Source organism: Megalobrama amblycephala, linkage group LG10 (genome assembly GCF_018812025.1).
Source record: "Megalobrama amblycephala isolate DHTTF-2021 linkage group LG10, ASM1881202v1, whole genome shotgun sequence".
In the NCBI taxonomy this organism is placed as follows: domain Eukaryota; kingdom Metazoa; phylum Chordata; class Actinopteri; order Cypriniformes; family Xenocyprididae; genus Megalobrama; species Megalobrama amblycephala.
The window spans coordinates 12817128-12838967 of record NC_063053.1 but is presented as its reverse complement, the minus strand read 5'-3'; the positions used below and the strand labels follow the sequence as shown (position 1 = coordinate 12838967).

The 21840-nt window shown below is 36.5% G+C and overlaps 1 protein-coding gene across 4 annotated transcripts in view; it reads right to left on the bottom strand.

Moving 5' to 3' along the window:
• atrnl1a (attractin-like 1a) overlaps positions 1 to 21840 on the bottom strand; it is a 264774-nt gene that overhangs the window by 161156 nt on the left and 81778 nt on the right. For 3 of the 4 annotated variants that reach the window (XM_048204633.1, XM_048204632.1, XM_048204631.1), the window contains exons 20-22: positions 15924 to 16142; positions 15670 to 15807; positions 1881 to 1974 (exon numbers count right to left, since the gene is read on the bottom strand). In XM_048204633.1, coding sequence (XP_048060590.1) covers positions 1881 to 1974; positions 15670 to 15807; positions 15924 to 16142 — 451 coding nt within the window. The remainder of the gene's footprint in view (positions 1 to 1880; positions 1975 to 15669; positions 15808 to 15923; positions 16143 to 21840) is intronic. The other variant, XR_007186758.1, reaches the window with a different exon arrangement.

Sequence of the window (21840 nt, the reverse complement as noted above, 5' to 3'; positions counted from 1 at the left end):
CAGACCCAGAACTCCAGACGTAAACATCAAGACCCGAATACAAACTAAAATCAGAGCAGATATATTTTCATATCCATTTACAATTCTGCATGTAGTCTACATCAAACACCTGTTAGAGCAGGAAAAAGGGAAATTAAATGGATGGAGGAAGAGAAAAAGAGGGCGAGGTAGACAAAAAGATAGATAAATCGTCCTTTGGAAAAAAACTTTCAGTAGATGGATCCATCTTAGTGTCCAACAAATACTACATGTTTTATCACTATTACAAGCTATGTATCTGATAAAAAAAGTAATTCATATTGAGATGAATTGCATAAAGCATATTAAGATTGCGACTTAATCCTCACATTATTATCACGAAAGGAAGGTTGTTGCAGTGTTATGTGCTCAAAGACGTGATTTTGCACTCAGGCTGCCATTGCTCAGGTTGGGTGAGTCACTGTCTTTAATCACTTCAGCGGTTCCCATGGTGATGTGAAAGTATATGTGAGTGTTAGTCACTTCACGCACATAAACTTGTTGGTGACCGTACGCAACAACAGGTGGACAACAAAACATATGGCTACTCTGCTAACCTAATGGGTTTTTTTTTTTTGTTTGTTTGTTTGTTTTTCATGATTTCATGTTTACCATTGGTTTTATATATGAAAGCAGCATTGTAGTTCATTATAAATCCAGTCTAAAGTATATTTTGGAGTGTGCAAATAACAAGGCTGTCCATGAGTGAAAAATAATAACATGAATTTCCATTATTTTGTTTTATACTGGATTTGAGATTGGTCGACCAGAACTTACAGAGTCTTACTGGTTAAGCGAGTTGATAAGAAGCCAATTAGATAATGCCTAATGCTTTTACAGTACCTATTGATGATAAGAGTGAAGTACAGTGTAGCCTTAGCTCTGTTTAAAACATTTTACTATATTTAAATCCTTTTCACAGATTTTCCTTCAAAATCAGTGCAGAAAATATGTCAGTGCAGGATTAGAAATGTATGCTAGAAAAGAACATGGTGGGGGGGGGTGTAAATGGTGATGGAAAATATATACTAGGTATGCCTATGAAAATCAATTTGTTTCTACTGAAAAAAAATGTGAAAAATATATTTCAATACTTTTGCATTCGCTAACAAAAGTTCAGAGAAAATAATGTTTTCCAACTGGAGCGTATGAGTCACATCAGTGTACCATAACAGAGTAAATACACCTACATGTACATCAGTTCCACTGCCATGTGATGTGCTGCATGAGCGAAACATCAACAACGACATTGAGCAGTACCAACAAACAAGGCAAATTCATCCATGCGATTCAGGCATGTGTTTGAAGTTATACTGCTTGTGTGCCATCTAACTCTCTACCCACAGGTCACATAAGTGATACTTAAAAAAAAAAAAAAATAGAGGGCGTGTGGAAAAAAGAAACTTTTGAGAACTGTGTTTAAGTCCTGAGGAACTCATTACTGCTTAATACATTATCAGTGCCAGTGGCAGTGGTGCAGCCTGTTACAAATACATCCACATAGAACTATGTCTTTATGGACCTCAGTACACGCACACACACACACACTCACAGGGCATGGTGTCAGCCCCAAAAGTGCTATTTATGCCACTGATAAGTTCCCTTTGCCACTGTGAACAGGGGGCTAGCTGACACAGCACAGCTGAGGTTATTAAATTTAATGTCCTGGGATTGGAAAGACACTTAGGTGGGAATTAATAACAGAGCTTACGAGAGGGTTAAATCTGTGAATAAAATGTGCTTTGACGCTAATGAGAGCATGATGATGTGTGGAATCTTTGTGTTTAGTTGAAGGGCTCGTGTCTATCACTCTCTGACTGACAGGGAGGATTGTTGATGATGGGTAATGTAGTCATACTCACAGTTGGCATTGGTCCCCTTTGACCCCTTTAGTGGTACAGTAGCATTTCCCTGAGTTGGGGTGGCACACGGTAGCGTGGTTGTTACATCTGCAGGCTGGAGAGAAGAGAGAAGACATAGATAGAGAAAGACGGGATCTTCATCTTGTTCAAAACATGTATGAGTTTGTTTGTAGAACACAAAAGGAGAAACTTGAGTCTGTGGTGGTGCATTTTTCCCATGCAAAATGGTTACTGGTAAGAAAATATGGCCTTGACTCTGGTTGCATGTTCACACAAACAGCATCTGGGACGCTACTGTAAGTTGTTGTGTGAACCCGAACCCGGGAACACGCTGCTCACGTGGTCGTATGATTGTCTGCTGTAAATAAAATGTCATATGTTTGGAATAATACGAATAATTCTTATTAAAATAATATCCTATTTATTATGTGATTATTTAAATCTCCTGTTTAAAAATAGGAAGATTGACACGCTATAGTTGAAATTGTTTTCTGTCTTGCATTTTATCTCAAAATGATGGATGTCATTTTAAAAATATGGAAATTAGTTAATGCAGCCTCTTATTTACATGAGGTAAACATAAAGCAGTTTGGTATTTTTAATATATATAATTGTATATAGTACAATTTAAAACTGTATTGCTGTGACAACTCATTTCAAATGTTTACATGTTTTTTTTCCCTCGTTCTCCTTTCGCTGAGGTGGAGCAGTGATGAAATATTGTTCTTGTAAATACTTCCCAGTATTTCAGTAATAAAAGTGTACATATTTAAAATGAATGAAAATTACAGTGAAGAGCAACAGTTATCGTACAGTGTTCCGCAGTGGTCAAAAAGGTTTTAAACTCTGAATTTTTAATTGATCTCCTCTTGTAAACTCATAGATGTGGATTCGGACGGCAATTAAATTACCACACGACCTTGGCGTTTTTCAAAAAACATTAGGGAATTCGGCTGGGGATTTCTAAGCTAGTGGTAGGAGAAAAACACTGACATTCTGCATTCAGACGGCAATAAAATCACAGACTAGCCCCTGTAAAGGTTGAAAATAAATTATGTCAGTATGAGAAACAATTACTGTTCCGGATAGGGCTACAGAAACAGTTAGCATCCTGAGATTTTTACTTAGGACTGCACATGTACAATGGCTGGAGGAACCTGGAATTTAAGCCATTTTAATGCTATTTGAGAGGAAGAAACAATGTTTATGTGACAGCTTATGTAAGATTGTATTGCTGATTTAAAGTATTGAAATGTGAGTTTGGCAAGCAGTTTTCATGATTTTGGTATTTATCCAAGCAGAGATAAATACAACAGCTGCCTAGAAGTATTGCAAATATGGCCAATAGTAATGTCAAATGACATTCTTTGAAACTTTGGTCAAACAATGAGCATATAAGAACTCAAGAACCAGAATCGAATTTGTTATTTGAACTGGTTTAATTGTTTCATTGAGATAATCTGACTCAAGGTAATGACCCAATTACAAATGGGAAATAAATTCACTACTCTCATGAACTCTCATAAATGCACCATTTTCAGATTATTTGTACTTTTTAAGTGGAACTACAACATTCTATAAATAAACAGGGCACAGTTTGCATATAAACAGACGTGACTATTTTAACAAACCTGAGCCTACATCGCTGGGGCTAGTGTTCCTCTCATTACAGATGCAATTCTCATTAAAGGTTATCAGATCAGAATGAAACCACATACACACACAAACAGAGTTTAACACAGTGCAGCAGAGACCATTACTCAATAGAAAGAGAGAAAAAGAGAGAGAGAGAGAGAGTTCATTAAGCAGATTAGCATCACTGAGGTGAGGCTCCTAAACAAGCAAACAAGAGACTATTCCATTCTTTACAGCCCAAGTCCATGTCGCTTTAGATAAAAGTGTTTGCAAAACTATTATTTATATTGGGATGGTAATATATGTATATGTTTTTTTACGTGGTCGCTACTGTTCTTGATAGTTGCTTGGTGGTTATTTGGTGAAGTGAAAAGAATCCATAACCAATTCGCTATGATGTTCTGGTTTCAAAACATGGTTCAATGTAAGTCTGGGGGATTAAGGGATTTTCTCAACTATTCTTATTGTGGACAAGGTAAAAATCGTAAGTTTAATTGCTTACAAAACTAATAGCACAACTCTCTGCAACAGCTGAGGTGGACTAAAGCTAAATGACTGCTTACTAACTGCATTTTCTTCCTAACAGGTATCTGAGGGTTTTTGCAGCTAAGGATGCAGGTGTTTGTCAGTACATTCATCACCTTCACAGAGCGATGGTACAGAGGTGATCGCACACTATGATGAGGTGAGTCTATGTTTATGTTGATCTAGTCACATGTCTTTATGCTGTACACATCAATTAGCTGGTTTAATTACTCTGCAATTTGTAGAGTATAAAAATTGCAGCGCTACATGCTGAGCCTTCTCCAGTACAACTGATGTCAGCAGATTCCACATGTCTTAAACTCTTTTCCGCCCAGAGTGTCATATTAGACCAGTGGTTCTCAACCGGTGGGGCGCGCCCCCCCGGGGGGGCGCGGACACTCTCCCGGGGGGGCGCGAGTGGCTACAGGATGGGAGGAAAAAAAACTGAAAAAAAAAAAAAATTTGCAAAATTTTTTATCACTAAACTACTGTCATAAAACGTTATAGTTTTGTATATACATAACTCCTGAATAAAAATTAAAATGTGTTTGGACTGATTAAAAAAAAAAGTTTTGAACAAATTTGATTGGTTTGTCGATAGTGAGCTCAAATCGGCGCAAATGCAGGTGATAAGCGGTTTTATTAAGCGAGTCACTGAGTCGTTCATTCACGATTCGTTCAAACGGCCGATTCATCAAGAATGAGACAGATGTTTGTGAATGGGTCATTGAATCTTTGACTCAAACGATTTGTTCAAAACACTGAATCATTCAAAACACGGTTGAGTGTTGCTGTGAGATGCGCTATGTTGTGATCTTTGTTTGGATTCATCGGATCTATTTTCGCTGCTAAAATAGACAGTCATTATTTTGTCTAAAATGTAAGTGACTTAATATTATTAACTTGTTTGTTGAACTGTCATATCAGTGTCACATTTTCAATCGCGAGGTGATGGTCAATTAAGTGATGGTTAATTGTCAGCTCTCTTGGTCGTCAGGTCGTGTGATGTATGTTGCTGAACTGTATTCAAATGTTATAAATATAAAAACACCACATTTTGAAATTTAACTGCAGTATGTCAATTTTGTTTATTTGTGTGTGCTGCGCTCATAGACTTTAGAAAACGGCGCTCATTTGTTTGATTTCTCCTCGAGAAACTGCACAAGCCTCAAAAGTTTAAGGTCCTTGCACCCTGACTCAGTCCGAAACTGTCATATTCGTTTTTTCATATTCGTCATTTGGTGGATCAATTGTCAAAAACCCCTCAAAATATTTGCTACGGATGCGAAAAATGCAGAAAATCGAACCATCCGAATTAATTTTTATGACGGACGGAAGTTTCAGAGGCTGCAAACGTATAAAACGTGAGGTCGTATTTAGTTTATATATATATATATATATATATATATATATATATATATATATATATATATATATATATATACATACACAGGGTGCGATTTGTATGAGGGGATGGGGGGAATTTCCCCCTTCTGGTCTATGTATCCCTCCCTCTGCTGAAATATTTTTATCCCCGGTGGGGATAAAAATATCCCCCCGGGTGATGCTATTCCACAAACCACCAACAGAGCATATAAAATACCAAAAATAAAAATCTTTTTTTAAAACATCGCCAAGTAAAACGTTGCGTTTAGCCTATAGAACTGTCTCTTTACCACCACAACAAACAGGACACTTTTCAGACGCGCATTCCGACTTCGTCTCAGTGCCAGGCTCAAGTCAAACGAGAGCGGAAAAGGTGCAGGTGACGACGAGGGAGCTTCAGTTGACAGTGAATTGCGGTCAGATGAGATTTTGTCAGGCTATGTCTGTAAAACTATGTCTGTAAAAAATGAACATGACTGTCCTATCAGCCGCTATACTGTGCTTGTGGAGCGCACTCAAGAATTGCATGCGCAAATGCGCCGGCGCGCGCTGCATAATGACTTTATTATAGCTTAAATAAAGCGCAAAAGAAACTAGGAGCAATGATGGTCGTTGTTCTGTTGTAAGTGAAGTCATGAAATTGCCAAACATGCGATTAAAGCTGCCTCAAAACTGTGCATGTATGTAAACATGGTTTTAAAGCTATTGTTATCCATTTGTTGGCCTTGAAACGTCTTAAAATGCACATATGTACACCAGGGAAATCTAAATTTTCTCGGGGGAGCATGCCCCCGTACCCCCCTAGCAAACAACATTTTCTGACCTCGGGAATTATGAAACCCTGCGTACGGCCCGGCTTATTCTATATAAAAAAATCTGAGGTAAACGTGTATGCACTGTGATCAAAAATAAATGGGGCCAAACGCGATTGAATGTAAAGGTTTGTGTCTCGTTATTCTATTAATAACTACCGATTGATTTTGCATTTCTATCAGAAATTAAGAATTATTAATGTCATTTTAGTGGTGCAAATATCTATATATATATATATATATATATATATATATATATATATATTTAAATGTTTCTGTAACAGCTGCCAAAAAATAGTATATAGCACTGTGGTTTTTAACAAATTAAAAAAAATAAAAAATAAAATTCAAAACATCCTCCCCTCTGTTTTTTCACAAATCGCACCCTGTATATATATAAACGAATAAACTAGTCAGAATATAGGCTACAGTTAAAGCTTTCCTTTAGTTTTTGTGAAATGCTCACACGCACTGGGGCCCCAACTGCAATGAACCAGCTTTGGGGGGGCTCAGCTTGCAAAAGGTTGAGAACCCCTGTATTAGACAATGCCATCAGACTATAAAATGAACTAGCTGCCTTCACAGAGCAACCTTGCATTAAAATGTTTTTCATTCACTTGTTTAAATAGCATGGGAAAGCTCTTCCAGCCACAGATTTTATTTGGATCCAGATACAGCCATAAAAGGGCAGTCATATTTCTAAATAAAATGAATAAGAGAGCAACAAAGAAAGAGAGAGAGAGAGAGAGAGAGAGAGAGAGAGAGAGAGAAGAAAAGAACACAGACTTTTTATCAAGAGGCTTTATAGCTTGTTGGCTTTTTATCTGCAGGTCTGTTCTTTACACAATTCTCAGTTCAAATTCCCCCAGCATGCACTGCAATTGCTTTTTCATACCAGCCAACAAGAGACAATTGACAAAGGAAAACATTCTTTTTTTTTTTTTATTATATATATATATATATATATATATATATATATATATATATATATATTTTTTTTTTTTTTTTTACTATATATATATATATATATATATATATATATATATAGCGAGGGCCACTCTTTTTTTTATACTAGTTGTAACAGTTTGATGCAGGACAAAATACAAGCATATCAATCACACAGTGCATGAAACAGCACAGTAACTTAAAGGCTTCAAATCATGTCAGTATAATGACAAGGAGCCACATATACATGATTTTCACATAAGCTCAAATGTTTACATGCAGGTTCATTTATATTATGTACATGTGTGCATTTGTGCATCTGTATGCGAGTCATTTTGACAGGACTGTGGGGACGGGCTGCGGCAGAGTGTCGGTGGCTTCGCTCTGCATGCTGCAATAAGATTTATAGCTAAATTATGATGTGTAAAATGTACTCACATTATAGCAGAGGAACAGCACTGCCTGGAGCTGCTGTTTCAGCACTTACTCTGAAAGCGATAGACTACAAACACACACTCGCTCACACACGCACACATGCACATGCGCACACGTACGTTCACTCATAAATATTTCTGCCAAAAGCCATTTAGGCCCTGGAAATGACAAAACACACACTCACAAACACGCTTACAATGAAAGTAGTCACCTAACCATGTCTAACAAAACTTTTTCATAATGCACACAAACATTAGCATATATCTGACATGCTTCATTTAGATCCACAATAAAACTTAATGAAAGAAAGGAAATAAATATGAAAATAAAGGGAGACAGAAGAGATAAACTGATATTTGTATGCAAACAGACCGTGGAACATAAGTGACAAAACCAGAGTGAAGGCTTTCATAAATCCTCACTAACAGATGCACACACACAAACACACAGAGATGACATTAAAGCTGATGGAAGTTAAACCAGTCTTGAAAGGAACAAGGCTCAGATGCATTTCATTCCGAGTTTAGGACTGGCTGAAAGTCAAATCTGATAAAGCAAAGAGGGTATTTGGGTTTTACATATTGTTTAAGAAGTGAAACTGTTCAGTGTACCAAATATCTCTAGTTACTCTATCGACATACATACTCATTAGATGTGTGCACATGTAAGTTAGAAATATACTAATATATCTATATGTTCATTTCTGATGGTTTAGATATACGTTTATACCATTTAAAAAAAATTGATTCAATTTAATGATATCCTGTGGTGTAACCAACAAATAAAATGTATTAACACACAAAGAAAGAAAATTGTCTGTTTAAATCTATTAAGGGAAAAGGAAACAAAATGTCATATACCATCATTAATCATTTTCCACTTAATAAATCACTGCACATTTACTCAGTGATTTCTACTGCTCTCGCCTCTTAAAATGTCCTCACCCCTTTAAAAAACATTTTTTAAGCCAAGATGATTAATAATTATCACTATAAAAAGTGCAGTGGGCATATCTGCTTGACAAAACTAAAAAAAGAAGCACTTTTTTCTTGTATTTTTCCCTTGACTTCTCACTCGCTCTTTTTCTCATTCACCAATTTAGATGAACTGAACACTAAATAAGGTTACTTATTTCTGGCTTGTTAGAGGGCTAACCATTGCTTCATTTCCGGATAAGATAATATAGCCTACACACTGCATGCATGTAAAATACAGGTATAAGAACTATAATTTAACTCCAAATGTAATATTCCCATCTCTGACGCAAACGTATCAACGGAAGTTGAGGCAATTTTATATAAAGCACACATACAGAACTAATGGTCAAAACCACAGTCATTCTAAGTAAATTGGTTCCAGGTAAGTGTTTCTCCACTGACCTCTATGGAGCAGAGGTTTTAATTAATGGATAGGAAGGTGAGCTTGGTGCTGTGCCCCCCATGACCTCTGTTGTCATCTCACAGTGATGTGTTACTATCCTGAGCCAAATACAGCAGATGCTGCCAGCCGGCTCCATGGAGAAATCTCAAAGACTGGAGCTACTGTATAGGGGCTAAAGAACAGATACAGTCATAGTGTACTATACTATACTGCTGATCTGTCACTGAAAGACTGTTGGTAGATGGTAGAGCTGTATGAATAATTGGTAAAATGACTGCAATCTCGATTCAAACACAGACACGATCTTATTCCTAAATGACAGAGATTCAAATCACATTCAAATCTGTGTTGCCTCTGCCGCTGATCTAAAGAGAGAGTTGTCATGTATAGGTATGAAACAGCTTCACAAACAGTCCTTTCAACCACACAGTATCATTATTTCTGTTACAACAATAAAAATTGATTAAAGAAGTACTGGGATAAAAGTTCATAGTTCGGATATAAACTGATGTCTACGGAAGCAATTAAAATAGAGTAAATCACCTTTTGCACATAACTTCACATTTCAAATTAAAGGTGCAATAGGTGATTCTCAACAGAAACATTTTTTGTTATGCTCGTTGAAAATCTCCTCATATCCTGATAGCGATCACTGTTAAGCAGTCTAAATGTATTTTCATAAATATATATCTTCTGTGGAAGGCGTAGGACCATAAAATGTTCGTACAATCATTGCATTCGGTCTGAAATAAATAATAGCATGTGTTCCCTATCAGTCAACGTATGTTTCCTATCAGTCAATGCGTGTTTGCATACCACTGCGCAGCCTGTTCACGCAAAAAACATATGTCATCAGTGTGTTCACGTACGCTGTGCAGACAGAACAATATGTTACTGTAGTACTGTTACTCACTGTACTGTAAAGTTTTATCACCAGTGAATGATACATGATGTAAACCAATAATGTTGTCTCTGGTTGTCTCACCTCCGGTCTGTGCGAGATCATGTGTTTTGCAGGAGCCGTGGCTATGGACGGCGATTTGCAGGGAGGGTGCAATCGTATGCTTTCAATGCTAGCACGCTAAAGTTCCCAGATCACCTATTGCACCTTTAGGATTGTATAAATTACATTGTTAAACCAGTTGGTGGCAACAAGTGTCTTAAAAATGTTGTCATTTTATGTCGTCATTGAATCATTCATTCACGAGATTCGTACAAAAACGCTGATTCATCCAGTAATGAAACCAGTGAAGTCTCCATGATTAAGTAATTGAATCATTCATTCAAACTGATTCTTTTAAATAATGAAATGAGTAAATTAATTCAAATTAATGAAATGTTTTAAATTAATTAAATGTTACTGCAGAAATTAGCAATTTGTCAGAACCTGTAGTAAATTTAGTCGTCTGTTCAAAATCGTCTGAGAATCGTGAGAATCGTGAGATTTTTCCAGAAATGTGCACCTCTAATGGATGGATGAATATATATATATATATTGTATGGTTCATTCAACATGATGCACATTCCTGCTTATTTTCTTCCCATTTTTACAGGTATTTATAAAGAATGCCAAAAATGACCTTCCATGAATACACCCCAATCACCCCAAACCCAACTGAAGCTTGTACAACAAACTGGATGTGGCAAAACATGATTAGATGCCACAGTTGTTTTGTTGGGGATGAGGAGCGTGGAGGGGACAGGCGCTGCTGAGACCTTGCTGTGTGCGAAAAGCAAACTGCCATCTCAAACAGATCCTTACAAAGAGATTAGGAGGGGAAAATGTTCAGAGCAAGAGGCAAAATGGAGCTCTCCTCCTCATCTGGTTCTAATGCTACAGTTTGTCCTCTTGTCTGCTCTATACGACTGTCACCATGTGCTCATACTCCAGAGATTGAAGCCATGAGTGAATGATTAACAAAAATTATATAGTTTAAGACAGAAATATACATACACACATATGCTGGTTTTCTTGTACCCATCAATTGTTCCTAATATGAATACGAGTTCACGTGTGACATTAGTGAGCTGTACAGCTCGGCGCATCAGTGCACTACAAATGCCATGAGTGAAGTGAATCCTCTTCAGTGAGCGAGGTTTCTTAGAAATGAGCGGCCGACTATCAGCAAGTATCTGATGAGGATGCATGTAGAAGTAAACAAGAAGAGGCAATAAAGGAAGAAAGAGACAATCGGGACATAAAAAGAGAGAGAGAGCAAGTGTGCTCTGATGTTGGTTCACTAAATCTCTTTTTTGTTCCATCAGTAATATTCAAATGTTCTTCAAATGTTCAGATTTCTTTAGTAAAAGCAAAATGTGTTTGGAAAGGCTCGAATAAGGATTCAGGATCAGGAGATATCAAGGAATAAGAGGGGAGAAACAGCTGCTTATTTACCTGTAGCGTTGCAATTAACAGGACTATATGAACATGCGCCTCCCAAATGTTCATTATATTCTCATTATATACTGTCATACTAGTTCCACCAGCTTCACAATCATTACGGAATCTTCATCAGACACTATAATTAGTGGGAGTGTGCTCAATTATCTCGTTACCGAGGCAACAAAGTTTACAAAGCCAAAACTCAGATTCAAATGGATTTTAAAGCCATAATTACAGGTTCATGTTTATATAATCTTTGATAGAAAGATTAAACTTTTCTCCGATTGAGGGGCTTGAAATTCTCCTGATGGATTTAAAGGGATAGTTCAAATCTGTATGACTTTCTTCTGTGGAAACACAAAGTAAGATTTTGGGTGATTATTCACTTCCATTGTAAAAAAAAAAAAGTTTCTCAAAATATTTTCATGTTCCACAGAAGAGAGAAAACCATACAGATTTGGAATGACATGAGGGTGAGTAAATGATGACAGAATTTTCATTTTTGAGTGTACTATCCCTACATAAAAATAATGGAATTCATATATTTGCTTTGAGATTAAATGAACATGTTATTTGAAAACATTAACGTTCATGCTGCGGGTCCAGCTATGGCTGTCATGTTGGGTGACTGAACAGGTGTGTGTTTTATACCTCAAGCAGAGAATGACTTATACAGGTCAAATAAAGAGAGGGGAAAATGAGGGTGTTGGGTGTGTGTGTTTGTCCAGTCAGAGGCCAGGAATAGCACCGCTGTAGGGTCAGAATGACTCTTGTCAGGTACACACATAAACACAAAAACCCAAAGTAAATGTCTACAAACAAGTACATAGGTAAACACTACCAACTATGGTAAATAAATATGACCATTTACACATGTTGTTTTGTTGGGGACACTTTAATTTCAAACCATAGTGAGGCATGAAAAACAGGATTTTGTGGGAAGTCTGTAGGATCTGTAAAAGCAAAAATAGCACTTGATCGTTTTTTATGATAAACAGCTTGAATTTAGGCTTTTACTCACATATAAACCTTGATCAGCAAACATAAACAGACACTCAACCAAACATGAATTACGCATAAGAACAAACCTCTTGCGGAAGCTCAAATGTGCCACGTAACCAATGAGGTTCATTCTCGTGTGTTACGCAGCAAGTATGAGCTTCCGCAAGAAGTTTGTTCTTGTATGTTATTCATGTTCAGTTGAGCTTCTGCTTATGTTCGATGATCAATGTTTACATGTGAGTAAAAGCCTAAATGCATGCACTATATATATTCATTCAAATTCATATATATCAGTCAGTGGAATATACACATATATGACTGATATATATTGTTACCATGATTTAAAATTCCCCCCATACCACAAAGCTCTAAAAGCCCACAAACACAAGTATGATCATAGATCACAGCTTTCACTTGAAAAGAATGAATTCCGAATCTTTCAAAAACATAAGCACACATTCATGCACAAAATCCCTGGACTCTGTCTGCCCTCTGTTGTCCTCTAACTAAGAGGGCCATTTCAAACGGACACATCCTCCATCTTCCACAGACTGTTTTCTCTTTCTAGTCAAGGGCAGCCGGCCATGTGTCATATTTTAACCTGATCTTACTTTGATGGCCTGTCTCTTTTCTCCTTCAGACAACACACGCACACACTCGGTGAGAGATATCCATCCAGCCTTTCCTGTTCTCCACACAGTGGGCCACTCTCCATCTCTCCTCGTCTAATCTAACACAGATCAGTGGCTTAAACGTATTAGTGTACGAGGTGAGGTAAATCTCCTCCGCTCACTAACGCTGAAAAATGACACTGCTGGATTAGCGACGGCCACAATCAGAGCATTAAACACACATGCACATTTACATCAAGAAGCAGTCTATAAAGCACTCTTAATCACAGAGGTATTCAACAGGGAGGAGAAATAAAGAGGGAGAGCCTGTATCCTTGAGAGATGCAGAGGGCCGCACATCTATCAAATCTCCGCTGTGAGCGCTGGACCGCTCGTATAGGCGAAGAGGAGGGGTGGCAGTCAACTCCAGGAAATAAGAAAATGATTAAGAGTGATTTAATGTCACAGAATGTGGAGAAAACGCACATCTGTCCGACAGAGAATGATGTTATTACACCACCTTCCTCGCGCCTCTTTGCCTCTCTGCTGCCGTTCTCTACCTCTCAATGCAGTTTCATCTCTAAGAGTGATGATGCTCGTGTATAAACTCAGTGATTGGAAACCAGGAGAAAAGCCACAGTGATGAACTAACACACGGAGCCCACATCAAATCAATACAATTTGCGTCAGGTTGAATACTGCACTCGTAATGAAATATGGCCTCACTAACCATTACAACAAAATTAGATGGGGGACACTGGGATATCCTGTGGTACATCTGGATGCAGGCAGACTGTTTATGAATTAACTACTGCATTGATTTCAGTTTGATATATCATGTGGTCACATGTATACCTTAAAGGGGTAGTTTAACAAATAATGAAAGTTCTAAGATCCTCTACTCACTCCTTATACCTTTCCAGATTTCCCAGGCTGAAATTGGACTCACTCATTATCTTTCTTTGTACCATCTTACATTTTCACACCACTGCACATTCAAACCTGCCATGGCGAAACAATCTGGTATGGCATTTGAATAAAAAAGAGAAAAGATAGTGGCAATTTGTCTGTCAATCTATGTATGCACACATTCATACAAACATTTATTACATTTTATGATTTCCTGTAGTCATTCTGGTAGAGGCACATTTGCTGTGCTTTCTAGTAAATTCACAAAGTTAAATGCAAACAAATGTACAAACACATACTATACAAATCATAGAATATATTAGAGATTTTAGTATATTTATGAGTAAATGTGTGCATTTAATTTTTGTATTTCATTTATTTTTCATTACTATTTCATTTTATACTGATCAAACTAAAATATCACACATTAGTTATGTGTTTGATTGATTTAAAATGAAAACAAAAAAATCTAATTTAAAATGTAAAAAAATGAAATGATGAGGAAAAAATAATGATTCATATTATACATTATATTATTGATATATAAAGATGTGAACCTGGACCACAAAACCAGTCATAGGGTCAAATTTTTGAAATTGAGATTTATAAATAAGCTTTCCATTGATGTATGGTTTGTTAAGATAGGACAATATTTGGCAGAGATACAACTATTTGAAAATCTGGAATCTGAGGGTGCAATAAATAAATAAATTAATAAATAAGTATTGAGAAAATCACCTTTAAAGTTGTCCAAAGTCCTTAGCAATGCATATCCGCTCACAAAAATATTTTTTTGATATATATATATATATATATATATATATATATATATATATATATTATACAGTATTATACAGTATATATATATATATATATGATAAATCCAAATATATATATATATATATATATATATATATATATATATATCCAAATTAAACCCCGCGGCTCGTGACGACACATTGATGTCCTAAGACACAAAACATCACTGCCGTTGTCAGAGCGCGATCAGACCTCACTAAACGAGTGCTGTTTTAGAGGTAAAAAATAATATAAATACTGTTCGGTTTCTCGCACAAACCGAACGTTGTCGTGTCTTAAGACATCAATGCGTCGTCACGAGCCACGGGGTTTAATTTGGATTGGTCTATGCAAGTTTTTTCGACTCTTATTGATCGAGTTCCCATTCACTCCCATTATTTGACTGACAGACGGCAGCGGTTGGAGTTAAAAATCATCATTTGTGATCTACTGAAGAAACAAAGTCACCTACATCTTGGATGTGCTGGGGGTAAGCAGATAAACACCAAATTTTCATTTTTGGATGAACTATCCCTTTAATATCCTAATGATTTTTGGCATAAAAGAAAAATCGATCATTTTCACCAATACAATATATTGTTGGCTTTTGCTACAAATATACCTGTGCGACTTACGACTGGTAACTGTATCAGTTATCTTTGACGGAAGCGGTCTTGACAGAAATGTACTGCATGGTTAAAATTGACTACTTTTGGGATACTTTTGTTCTTTGGTGCTTGGTAGCCCCGTTTACTATCCACTTTCATTATATGGAAAACAACATCTGGATATTCTGTTAAATATATCTTTTGTGTTCCATGGATGGGACAAAATCATGCATGCTTGGAAGAGTGAGCAGATGAGGACAAAATCTTCCTTTCTGTGTGTGCAAACTATTCCTTCAAGAGTCATGCTCTGATTTCCAAACACAGATATTGTACACACAAACATAAAGAGAAATATCTTACCTTGGCATTTCCCTCCATTAGTTGGATCTCCATAGTAACCAGGTAAACAGATCTGGCACTGTGGCCCAGTTGTGAGATTCTTGCACTGTTCACATACACTGCCGTTAACACACACACTGTGTCCGTTACACTGACATGCTGAAACATAAAGTCAGAAGAATGTGTGTCCATTTGATTTGATTGTTTTCACACACACCATAATTAAGGTTTTGATCAGTGCAGAAATGCGCAAGTGTCTGTGTTTTTATGTGTACCTGGGCAGGTTATGTAGGCCCAGTCATAGCCTTTTTCCTTTGAACAGATACTGGTGTCCAATACCCTCTCTCGGCTCTGTCTGCTCAGGCTTCTCATTGGTCCACGGTATGATCCCTCAATACACTGGCCCTGACCTGTGTCCGTGGGGTCTCCGCACCAACCACAATCAGGCTGTCCCAGGCACTGACCACATGTACGATGACCTGAACAGTTCTGAGCTAGAAAGAGAGAAGATTTAGATAAATTAGTCAAAGATAAATGAGCTTTATTTACCTTCACAGCACCATCTGTAATCTCCACTAAAACTATTAAATGTGTTTAAATTGAAATAAAGCTGAAATAAAATATTTGATGAAAAACTTAATCTTTCTAACAAAAAATAGAAATGTTTCTTTAGCAACTAACTAAATTTAAGTTGAAGCACTAAAATGACTAAAACTGAAATAAAAATAAATTAAGGTAACACTTGATTTCAATGGTCCACTTTAGACATTGTATAACTATAAGCAACTTTGCGACTACATGTCAGTCAGCTAACTCTCGTTAGAGTATTAGTAGACTGTCTGCTTAATATCTGTACGTCAACTTATTCTGCTTACCCAAAACCTAACTCTAATCTAACAGTCTACTACAGTCTACTAATACTCAAATCAGAGTTAGTTGACATGCAGTTGCAAAGTTACTTATAGTTAGTATAGTAGTTAGTATAGTAGTATAGTAGTATAGTATAGTGAGTGTCTAAAGTGGACCATTGAAATAAAGTGTAACCTAAACAGAAGCTAAATAGAATTTTTTTTTAAAAAGACAAAAGAAAATAGTATGACCAAAGCACAAAAGAAATGAAAACTGAAAATATAAACTTAAAGCTACTTCAAAATATTAAAGCCACACATACACTATGATAAACTAAATGTTATCTTAAAAACCATGCCTTTCCTCAAATACACTTTGATAAACCCTCTAAGCTCTAAGATATAATATTTAGAGCTGTTGGGATGAATTTCACAGGCATACGTTATTCTTCCATGTGTCACATCATATCTGTACACAGGGAAAAAAAAATAGCTCCAGCTAGTGTGGCATTAATGATGTGGGAGTAATGTAAAGCTGAGGTTTGACATCACAACGAGAAAAGTTGACCATGGTTTATTTAAAATGCAAACCTCTTGGGAATCATAGGCTGTTTAAAAAAAAAAAAAAGAAAAAAAGATAAACGAAAAACATTCATTTATTCAGAGGAACAGAGCCAAAGCACAACCAAAACAATGTACTTCCTTAAAACGCATACCATTTTATTTTTTAACCACTAGTGGGCCAAAAGTTACATAGTGCAGCTTTATAAATACTATATAAATAATACTAAAATGGCACTGCTAAACATCCATCTAAACAATAAAATACCATAGTAAAAATCAATCATTCACGTTTGTGATAAGGCCATCATAGAACATCTACTGCAGGCTAGCAGCACAAAATCTTGGTTATTTATGTAAGATTAGATATGTTATATACTTGTCATGCTCAAACAACAATAAAATAGTTTTGGCATTTACTGCCCACAAACTCCACCTATGAGTAGAAGCAGCCCAGACAGGCAAAGGGTCTGTTTTCTTTAGTGCAAAAAAATGCTATACTGCTTACTGCTGAAGTATGGCATTTAAAGTGATGTTTTTTTAGTCAAGCAAACAATTATTTGTTTGGCCCAACAGAGAAGACCACCACAGAAGCTGCCATATTGATCTCTGGCAGGTAAATATAAGAAGTCCAGTGACTGTCACTGGAGCTGACAGAGAAATAGAAAGAGAGACAGAGAGAAAGACAAAAAAAAAAGAGAACAAAAAAGGCCTAGAAGACCCAAGACATCAGAATATTTTATCTAAATTTCTAATCTTTGTTATTTATTTATTTATTTTTAATAAGAGAATGCAAATGTCAGTGAAACTCGCAAGACAAATCTATACGAGACATTGTTTGCATCTCCTAGAAGTTGCCACACGTTTCTAGGAGTCACTTTATATCAATTTTGTTACCAGCACTGAAATGTACTCTGCCTCTTTGTTGTTGAATGACCTTTTAATTTCAAAATTCAATAATTTGTGCCATTACTTTATGAATGTGTATTCATACAATGTGCCTGACATTCAGAGTGCTGGACATTTGAGACACACGGGACAGTATCAGATGATTTACATTCTCTGTGCCGGTAGGGGTTTTCTATAACAAAGTTTTCTGAGCCCCTCAGTAATGACCTCCCTTCATTTTTAGACATTTGTGTGTGTGGGAGCAGAAAATGTATGCAGGCAATAGGGACAGAAGAAGCGTCCATCAATGTACCCCTCGACCAGACCCCGTCTAATGGGTCCTTAGACAGTGCGAGGGTCAAAAAGTGTCTCGGGGTTAATGGCGAGGGCAGATTCTGAGAGATGTGGAGTGTGTCATTAAAAACAGGGCAGAATGGCACACTGAGGGAACGCCACTACAGTCAGTATGATACTCAGAAGTGAAAATAAGACAGGAAAGAAGAGCTGTTTGAAGTGCCACAGTGTTTGACCTACCTTATCATATCAAAAAATGTGCTGTTTGGAGACATAAAGACTTTTTCTCTTTAGAAATTTTTAAGGTGTAGTTTTATAATCTACGAGGAGTCTTCCTGGCCATTATTACAAATGCAGGTTACTAAATTGATAACACTGTTCATAAGGTGGAAGTTGGCAGCTCTTTCCAGCAGAGAGGAGCTGAGAGGGTGAAGGTTTTGGAGAGTGACGTTTAAACATTACATCTGACAGTGTTATTAAATTATTGCAGGGTTTTTTTTTTTTTTTTAAGATTAGCTGTAAGTGAATATTAGATGACGGCAACAGTGTTGGGGAAAGTTACTTAAAGTTGAAGTTAAAAGTAATGCGTTCCAAAACTGCATTAATCCCTAAAAAAGTAACTAATTGTGTTATTACTTTTTATAGAATGTGTTTTGCATTACTTTTTCCTCACACAAGCTGGGCTTTCTTTCTATTTTTAATAACAAAACAAAGAAAAAAAAAGTTCTATTTTTGGCAATTGTAAAGGCCCTTTTACCATAAGTGAAATGAATAAGCCTCAGGCTAAGGAAATGTAAATTCATGCCTGTACAGTAGAGGGCACAGCTTAAACAAACCTTACAGCTGAGCTGCCATTCTGTATTGCAGAAGAATAGGACGTGTGCCGCACAAGTCCTGAAAAGTGAAGCCAAAGCACTTCGTTCACCCCTGGTGGCTGGCTGCAGTATAGTTCATGAACCCCACCCTCTCCATATAATCAAATGGTATGTGAGCTTGGTTTTAGTTAGTTATCTGATGTTATAAAAATGGGGTGTATATCATGATTGACTATGCTTGCGAATGAGTCGACGTAATCAGCAACGACCATTACTGGGATATTTTGGCTTCATTTTTCTACAGTGGAAAGAATCTGATATGCGCTGTCCATCAAGTCAAAAAGGTTGAGAACCACTGCTATTAAATTGTAAAAATCCCTATATCAGCCAACAGCCAATATAGCACAGATATATTGTGCATGCACTTTCAAAATTCATCAGTGGTCATCAATGTCTTAATTACATTCACCAGAATAAACGTTAAAACACTGAGTGAATTGAAGCTGTTCTGATTACTGTAGGATGTATATACACATCTTATATCAATGAATAATACAACACATGGAAAAAAAAAAAAAAAGATTTGAAAAGTTTTTTGACATTCTGAGGAAGTTCTGTGGAGTATTTGCATGTTCTTTTGCGTTCTTGATCTAGATTTTCATACCGCACAGATGTGCTAGGTGAACTTTTTACCCAGAAGCTCCTCTCTCCTCTTGCATTATTCACACCTATAACAATGATTCATTTTGCCGTGCCGTGCATTCAGCACAATCACAGAGGTGTTTCATAATTACAAACACAATTGTCATCTCTCCCTCGCTTCCTCCTTTCCCTTTTCGTGCTTAGCAAAAGAAAGGAGGATTATCTTTAGCCAAGGACACCTAAACATTCATTACATATGCAAATCTATACAACATTCTCAATGTTGTGAATTTTTTTCTCAAAAGAACATTTCCTTCAAATGATCCTTTAACACAAGTGTTAAAACATTTATAAATTTAACATAAATAAAATCTGATCTAGACATATTTGACCCAATGACAACATGAAATCTCTGTCTACAGCAAGACAACATCTGTCTTGTGGACAGGTTCACCAGGGACAGGGACACCTGTCAAATAGTTTGCAGTCAGGATTAACAAGCATAAAGCGGAAAAGAAAAGATTTTAATAGAGAATTATTGCTGGTCTATGTAACTTTCCAGAGAAAGGAAGTCACATGCAAAACCACATAGGTATTGAGGGAGGCACGTCCCTGTAAATATTCAGAATAATGGGTTTTACAGCGACTGATTCTTACATTTTTACACACTTGTTTGGACATATGATCTCATACTGAGTCTTCATCTTATGCAAGTGTGCAATACCGTTCAAAAGTCTAGGTGATAAAAAAAAATAATAATAATACTTTTATTCAGCAAGGACACGTTAAATTAATCAAAATTGACAGTAAAGGCATTTATAATGTTAAAAAACAATGTTACAAATCTATTTCAAATAAATTCTGCTCTTTTGAACATTCTATTCAAAGAATGCTGAAAAATATGTGAAAAATAATGCATGATGGTTTCCATAAAAATATTAACCAGCTCAACTGTTTTCAACATTGATAATAATATTAATAAGAAATGAGCACCAAATAAGCATATTAAAATGATCTGTGAATGATCATGTGACACTTAAGACTAGAGTAATGGCTGCTGAAAATTCAGCATTGCCATCACAGGAATAAATTACAATTTAAAATATATTAAAATGGAAAACAGTTATTTTGAATTGCAATAATATAATACACAATATTGCTGTTTTTACTGTATTTTTAATCAAATAAATTAATTGGTGAGCATAAAACACTGACCCCAAACTTCTGAATGGTAGTGTACATATCTTTCTTTATTTCTTCTTCTTCTTTTTCTTTTGCAAAACATTTTCGGGGTGAGCCTTTTCTAATGTTGAAACTCTTATCCACAATGACTAAACAAAATAGAGAGGTATAATTTTTAGTAACATTATACATTTAAACAGGAAGGATAAGGAGGTGTAAAGTTATGATAGTCTCAAGTAGCCAGACTGACAGCAGAAGGTCTGGACTCTATTCTCAAGAGAGCGTTTGACTGACATGTAACGCAACCAATCCCAGTTTGTTTTGCTCCACGTCATGTTTAGGGATGTGAAAATGCAAAGTGATGGCATTACATTAACAGAACAGCACATGAGAGTTAATAAATAATGAATTACCATAATTATTAATACTGCAACAATGGAGCCACAAACTTCACATACTTTTGAAACTCCAGCGTTTATTTGATCCTGATATGCGCTCATTCTCACAGCTCTAAACACGGCGCCGTTATTCTTCCATGAGGGAGTTTGGTGTCACGGCATTTGTTTCCAGGCGGACCATTAAAGAACGCGATACACACGTCTCCCGGACATCCTGTTGAATTCAACGACTGTTACCAGATGACGACTTCAAAAGTTCTGAAGTGTTTCTAGTTAAGTGTGCCATACGCATCAGACGTTCAGCTAACCATCCGTAGGCGTAACGTCTGAGGCTGAGACTAGAGTTATGAAAAAAGTATGCTCACCATACAGCTTTACTTTTTGCCTAAAGAATGTTCAGACATTTGTCAGTGTTTAAAGACTGAATAATAACAAAGACTTTTTGGAAACAAAAAAATGACAAACACTTCAAACTCATTTTGTACCGTAACAGTACAACACAATGGACGCGGATGACTTGCAACATGCTGGCGCGTTGTACGATACGGTATTTCTTTTATCTCA